Source organism: Rhipicephalus microplus, chromosome 3 (genome assembly GCF_043290135.1).
Source record: "Rhipicephalus microplus isolate Deutch F79 chromosome 3, USDA_Rmic, whole genome shotgun sequence".
Taxonomy (NCBI): domain Eukaryota; kingdom Metazoa; phylum Arthropoda; class Arachnida; order Ixodida; family Ixodidae; genus Rhipicephalus; species Rhipicephalus microplus.
Genome location: NC_134702.1, coordinates 15,001,278 through 15,009,075, shown reverse-complemented (window position 1 = coordinate 15,009,075; position 7,798 = coordinate 15,001,278). Strand labels below are relative to the sequence as shown.

Below are 7,798 nucleotides of genomic sequence, written 5' to 3'. Positions count from 1 at the left end.
TAATCCGAAAGCCTCGAGCAGCACTCTGAAGAGAATAATCCACGAGATCAACAACTGCGGCGTCAAGTTTGACGTTTGGCACGATGAACGCATCGGAATGACGTTTACCAGTTTGACAGGTGGCGAAATGAAGCGCCCTCTGAAGCTCTTACCGGACAAGCTTCCTGGCAGTCTCTCCGCTCAAACAGAAGCCAAGACTGTCCGCCTTTGGAAACTCTTCGAGGAAGTGCTAGACCACTTCGAACAAAATGTAGACGGACTCAGTGTACAAAACAAAGCTTATCAGTTCTTTGAAACTTTCCTAGAATTGGGAAAAGAGTGCAAAGGGTACGGCCCCGAGCGTGTTACTCCTTACGTGTACATACTTGTGCACCATGCCACAAGCAAGCATGAGACGTGTAAATGCTTGGGATGGTTTTCTAGTCAGGGGATGGAGAAAAAAAATGACATATTGAAACACTTGCACCACTCGAAAACGAACAAGTGGAATACAGCTCAAGATGCTTTGAACCTAGCCAAAAGGCTAGAGGTAGCCGATTACGTCCTTATCAGTCGAGCATATCGAAAACTGGGCGCTAAGTACTGGTATGAGGGCCTCATTCAAAAAATTCGGGCCAAAAGACGCCGCTGTGCAGATGAAGACAGTGAAACAGAAGTGCCTCTTAGTGTAGAAAACAAACAGGGCAGAGTTGCGCACAACTTCGGGCGCTGGGTGTGAATGCAACCACCAAATCTGTGTACAGCTGCGTGAAAAGCTTAAAAAGTTGAAACACAAGAGTGCCAAGACCACAGATAGTGCGAATGCTGTAGAATATTGAGTTCTCAGATTTTGCGTATGCTTCTCATGTGTTTATTTTGCTTATATATTTGTGTCATGTATGTGCCGCCAAATGTAGCTGGTGGAAATTCCTTTCGCTCAATGCTCTTCTTTTGAACAGGTCTTTTTTTTTTATGATGTTCCCTGTTGCTTGTTTATGATTTATACATTCATTGCGAATGAAAGCTGGGTACCGAAACAGACGCAGTGCGCACTCGCAGCCATTTTGCCCTTTTTGAGCACCTATGTATGCTGCGCTGCAGCTTTTTTTTTGCACACAAGCGGTTTAATGTTTTGGTATGTGTATGTGTTTTTCCAATCAGTGCTGCGATTTTCGCTGCACTGATTGCATATTTTGGAATAAAATTGAGCGTGAAAGTGTTATGAAAAGCAAGATTTTCATGTTTCGTTTCATGCACAGCATAATTACTTTGTTCACAATGTGATGTATACTTCTTCAAAATATGTTGAAAATTTGTCTGAAATGTTTTTCATGCTTTGTATAACGTTTTTTATTATTTATTGCATTGTGGTTCTGACCTGCTTGTTCTTGCGATTAATTCATCTCCAATTTAACAACCACTGAAAGCGTCGAAACCACTGAAAGCATCTGATGCGCTTGTTGTCCAGACTTGCTTGTTTTGTTCCCAGTCATATAGCTGTGCATCGCCTTTCAATTCACATTCTTGTGTATGAAGTGACAGTTTTAAATGAAGTATAGTTTTATATTTAATAATACATGCACTATACGTGTATGACTGTAAATGACTCATGTATTGTGATTACTACAAAAAAAAATGAAATATCGCTATTCTATCACTTGTATGTTGTTGCCTTGTTCAATTACGTGCTGGTAATTCAATAAACACACGTTGTACCAAAAAGACTGTTGGCGTCACTGGCAGGAAGTTTTGCGGTTCTGGCACATATATAGTACTAATAACAGTTGGGCGAGGTGGTGTAGGTTCATGAACGGCAAAAAAAACACGGGACACAAGAAGGTGAGAAACAGTGTCCGTCCTTGTGTTCTCACCGTTTTGTGTTCCGTGTTTTTCGCGCCGTTGTTAACTCTGAACATACGTAGCAGTTTACATTTTAAATAAAACATGCAGTAGTGCATGATGCGAAGCCTATCCTACGTTATCAGAACTCATAAGAGTGCGCAGGGTTCCCTTTTAGGGTGGGCAAAGGTTCGTCACAGCGCCTCCTCCCCATATCGTGTGAATATATGGGGCCGACTTTGCACTCTGCCTTCTCAGTTGAAAGGGGGAGGCGCTTCTTATGTTATTGGTACTATGTATGTGCGGTTCTGGCACATACATAGTACCAATAACAGTTGGGCGAGGTGGTGTAGGTTCATGGGCGGCAAAAAAAAAACACGGGACACAAGAAGGTGAGAAACAGTGTCCGTCCTTGTGTTCTCACCGTTTTGTGTCCCGTGTTTTTCGCGCCGTTGTTAACTCTGAACATACGTAGCAGTCTGCATAGCAGTTTGCATTTTAAATAAAACATGCAGTAGTGCATGATGCGAAGCCTATCCTACGTTATCATAACTCGTAAGAGTGGGCAGGGTTCCCTTTTAGGGTGGGCGAAGGTTCGTCACAGCGTCTCCTCCCCATATCGTGTGAATATATGGGGCTGACTTTGCACTCTGCCTTCTCAGTTGAAAGGGGGAGGCGCTTCTTATGTTATTGGTACTTTGTATGTGCGATTCTGGCACATACATAGTACCAATAACAGTTGGGCGAGGTGGTGTAGGTTCACGGGCGGCAAAAAAAAAACACGGGACACAAGAAGGTGAGAAACAGTGTCCGTCCTTGTGTTCTCACCGTTTTGTGTCCCGTGTTTTTCGCGCCGTTGTTAACTCTGAACATACGTAGCAGTCTGCATAGCAGTTTGCATTTTAAATAAAACATGCAGTAGTGCATGATGCGAAGCCTATCCTATGTTATCAGAACTCATAAGAGTGCGCAGGGTTCCCTTTTAGGGTGGGCAAAGGTTCGTCACAGCGTCTCCTCCCCATATCGTGTGAATATATGGGGCTGACTTTGCACTCTGCCTTCTCAGTTGAAAGGGGGAGGTGCTGCTGGTGGCCCCTCTCCCTCTGCGTGCCTATCTAAGCTAGAGTCAGCATAGTATTCGTGTGCTGGCCGTAATACACTGTGGCCATGAACTTGTTTGATGGTCTTGGACACTTATGTAAACAAAAAAATGAGAAAAGGGAGAGGAAGTGGAGACGTTAATCTTTCACGCCGATGTGTTATTCGCGTTCTTCGTTACCGTCTTCAGCTCCTCTTGTAAAGTTGGCGCAAAAACTGCGGACTTTTTTTTTTTGCAGCACGTTTTCTTTTTATTGTAATGCATGCCTTAGCTATGCTGTGCATTGATGTTATCCAGGCGTATAGTCATCATCAGCAGCAGCAGCCTGACTACATCCACTGCAGGGCAAAGGCCTCTCATGTTTTGCCAGTCAACTCGGTCCTGTGATTGCTGCTGCCACTTTATACTCGCAAACTTCTTATTCTCATGACATATAGTCAGGCAGGCTCAAAATCTGATCTTGTCGTTTATGTAAACGCAATCTGGTCGGTCATAGGCATTGATAAGGATGGTGGACTGGTGGAGGCAGTGGGGATAGCGGATCTCCTGATTTATGAATGCCTTGGTGCTGGAACCTGTTCGAAATCCTGCTGTTCCTTTGGTTGATTGAATTCCAATGTTCTTAATTCTGCGAGCAATTACCTTTGTAAGTAGCTTGGCTTACTTTTTAAAGGAGAGCAGGGCATCGATAAGACAAAATATGTAAATATGAAAATGTTTTATTCATGAAATGCAATATATGTGCAATAGAGCACGTGAATGTAGATAAAAATGGCCCCAAAAAGGAGGCTCCGCTCGCGCTTTTAAAGAACAATTGTAGCACACGATTTTATACAATAAATTTAGCTAGCCTATATTAAAGAGTCCAGACTAACACGGCGAACACAGTGAATCTGCTCTTGGTTCCTGGACGCAAAAGTGCATCAAGAATCCACTAAATTTGAATAGTTTCTAACAAGTAAACAATCCTAGCACAATATATCAACAACAAAAAGTTAACAAATATCTAGCCCCTTCAGTGATAACAAATCACTAAATTCTTTGTCCTTGAGCAGGCTGTCCAGCAGCTTTAGCAGCTTGGCGGTTGAGTTATCGGAGGACTCCTTGTATACCTTTGCAACATTTTCATGAGATTTGTTTAACAGTTCTGAAAAAGAAAAACAAGAACAAATTAGACAAAAAAGTGCAGCATGATATGCACAGCTGCAGTAACTACTAAACACTGAAGTAAAATAAGAGTGCTTAACACGATATCACTTTGTTCCACGGAGTTCACGCGAATCCCACCGTAGTTAGAAATATCATGTTTAGCTTATTTACTTGTAGAAAGTGGCAGAAAGTTATAAATAAGAGTGCTTAACACGATATCACTTTGTTCCACGGAGTTCACGCGAATCCCATGCACTGCAACTTCGATCAGTTTCCAAGAAAAATGTACTTCATTTTAAAATAGCATGGAATACTATGTTGTAATACAGTAAAAGCTCGTAAATTTGAGCTTGAAGGGGACTATAAGATCGTTCAAATTAAGTGGAGTACGAATTAGCGGGCAGACACTAGAAGCAATAAACGCTGTACAACCGTACGTGGGCACAACCCAAGGAAGCCACCTCTGGATTCCTTATTGCAAATAGGATACTATACAACACGTTTGTGGAAAGCGATTTTGTTAACAGAGTTCATGGAGCTCTAACAGTGAACAGAAAAAAGCACTGACATGCATTAATATGAGCAGAGAGCCTCAATGATGCTGTTTATACTTCAAGACACGTTTATTTACATGGCAGAGTAAACGGAATAAAATTGAAAATTTTCAGTAATTTGCGTTTACTTGGGTTCCTTCAGTCGCAACTCTATGAGAATCACTTGCAGCTTGCCCATCACGGGATCCAGTTCAGCGCTCAAATTCTCATCTGTTGAGACATGCTGTTGTTTCGTTATTGTGCATATCTAGTAAATTTGGTTTGGTTTGGTTTTGCAGCACATTGTGGTCACTCTAGGCGACTTCTGCAATATGAGATGGAAAGCAGGGGCTCCCAGTTCGAATTCCCCGTTGCAATATAAACGCGTTCCAAATTATCAAGTGTTCTCCTCCGTAGAAACACAAAGGGCTGTGCCAGGACCAGGGAGTCAGTTTGTATTAACTCCAAGTTTGAATTAACCGAATTCGAATGAACAAACTATTACTGTATATCAAAGCCTCGAAACCGTATTCATTCAAAGGCAATCTAATTAGCTCGATTAACACTTAGTAAAGCTGGTTTAGCAAACTGCAGTCAACAATGAATTTGTCATTTTTACAAAGCAGAGACACTATATAAATAAAAAAATGTAAACACAAAAAATATACTGTAACTGTTACCGAGTGAGACCAGACAACTGTCAATTACAAAACCGTAGTTATCACTGAATTAGGGAACAAGAAACTTCGGCATAGCAACCTTTGCATACCAAGCATAAAGGAGTTGAGCATAATAAAAATAAAGACAAGGACTGTGATATCAGACTGACTTCATTAGTGCTACGGCTTGTCAGTGATAAGAACAATGAATGAAAAGTTTGATTTCAAATGAAGTTCTGTTTGCTGATAAAGCCACTTTCTACAAGTAAATAAGCTAAACATGATATTTCTTTAAAAGTCCTGCAACACCTCTTTAGCTTGGTAAGAAAACATTGCCCATCTGTAGTCTCTAATCAAGGCTCCCGTAAAAATTGAGTGAAATATTATTGCACTGCATGCACCAGAGAACTTACAATTTCAAGTCAAGAAACCATAATAATAGATTATTCATTCTTTTCAAAATGTTGCCATACATGGCACAGCAGAATGGGCGATGCAGGCATTAGCTGATCTCACGAGTATGAAACCATTTTGGGTAATACCTATACCACTTGTTTTACGAGTTAAATGAGTAAAAGAATATATCCCAAGCCCCCAAAACATCATAAAAGTATTTCATATTCAAACTTGAACCCTTGATTGATGGTCATCTGCTTAATATTTTGTAATTTGCTACATTCGTGCAAGGTACGACCTGGTACCCTGCGTGCATGCATTTCAAAACGCCATGTTTTCAAGCCTGTTGATTGCCTCATACTGAACTAGCTGTGCATACTGTTACACGTGCTCACTTAGTTTTCATTTTGACTGCGTATCACAGACTAAACAAGTGCTACTGCTTGGAACAGGTCACACCAGACTGCCGGGGTGTGATAAAATTCAGCGCACGACACCAGTAACTGAGTTTATTTTCGAAGAAACACGAGTATTGCTGGATTGTTCAATGACGCATCTATAAAGCCCAATGTCGTTCACCGTTGATCAGATTATCGATGATTAAGCACTCGCTCACTGTTATTAGCTGAATGTTCCTTGCTCTCACTATAGGTGTTCCTTATTCTGGGAACAGGTTCACATAATAAGCAAGTCAATTTGGTTTCACTGCACAGTTCTTTATGATGAGAACGTGACGTAATTCTCACATCCAAAACTACTGGCACGTCTGCCAGTGCATGCTACCCGCCTTATAAATGCTACACCAGTTTTACATGCGCTGCCTTGACCAACATCATCATCAGCCTGACTACGTCCACTGCAGGACAAAGGTCTCTCCCATGTTCCGCCAGTTAACCCGGTCCTGTGCTTGCTGCTGCCAATTTATACCCGCAAACTTCAAAATCTCATCTGCCCACCAAACCTTCTGTCTCCCCCTAACCCGCTTGCCTTCTCTGGGAGTCCAGTCAGTTACCCTTAATGACCAGCGGTTATCCTGTCTACGCGCTACATGCCCGGCCCATGTCCATTTCCTCTTCTTGTTTTCAACTATGATATCTTTAACCCCCGTTTGTTCCTTAATCCACTCTGCTCTCTTCTTGTCTCTCAAGGTTACACCTACCATTTTTCTTTCCATTGCTTGCTGCGTCGTCCTCAATTTAAGCTGAACCTTTTTTATAAGTCTCCAGGTTTCTGCTCCGTAGCTAAGTACTGGCATGATACAGCTGTTATATACCTTCCTCTTGAGGGATAGTGGCAATCTATCAGTCATAACTTGAAAGTGCTTGCCAAATGTGCTCCACCCCTTTCTTATTCTTCTAGTTACTTCAATCTCGTGGTTCGGCTACGCGGTTATTACCTGCCCTACGTAGACATAGTCTTTTACAACTTGAAGTGCACTATTATTTATCTCGAAGCGCTGCTCTTTTCCAAGGTTGTTGTACATTACTTTCGTTTTCTGCAGATTAATTTTAAGACCCACCTTTCTGCTATCCTTGTCTAACTTCGTAATCATGAGTTGCAATTCGTCCCTTGAGTTACTCAGCAATGCAATGTCATCGGCAAAGCGCAGGTTACTAAGGTACTCTCCATTAACTCTTGTCCCTAACTGTTCCCATTCTAGGCTTCTGAAAACCTCCTGTAAGCACACGGTAAATAGCATTGGAGAGATTGTGTCCCCCTGCCTTACACCCTTCTTGATTGGTATTCTGTTGCTTTCTTTATGAAGCACTATGGTAGCAGTTGAGCCCCTGTAGATTTCTTCCAGGATGCTTATATACACTTCATCGATGCCCTGATTCCGCAGTGTCTGCATGACGGCTGATATTTCTACTGACCAACATCATATTTAGCCAACTGAAAGTGTTTTAAAATTTGCTATTGGGATTTGGCTACTCTCAGTTGGCAAAGCTAGTCCACACCGAGTTCTCGTGCAGCTTGACCAGAATGCCGCGCACAAGCTCACAATCAACTGTGACATTGTCTTCGGCTTTCACGGTTGCAATATATAGCTGACACTGCACTTATTATACTGTACCTTCTATTGTATAACTTGCCCTCGCATGAAACTCGCACACCAACCACAAACCATGGAAAGAATTATATAC

General features: G+C 41.9%; 1 protein-coding gene across 2 annotated transcripts in view; it reads right to left on the bottom strand.

The window, feature by feature from the left end:
• Positions 1-3,772: 3,772 nt before the first annotated feature.
• The window catches only part of LOC119181728 (HEAT repeat-containing protein 6), a 46,601-nt gene continuing 42,575 nt past the window's right edge, over positions 3,773-7,798 (bottom strand). For both annotated transcript variants that reach the window (XM_075888937.1, XM_075888938.1), the window contains exon 24: positions 3,773-4,064. In XM_075888937.1, coding sequence (XP_075745052.1) covers positions 3,913-4,064 — 152 coding nt within the window. In that variant the 3' untranslated portion in view covers positions 3,773-3,912. The remainder of the gene's footprint in view (positions 4,065-7,798) is intronic.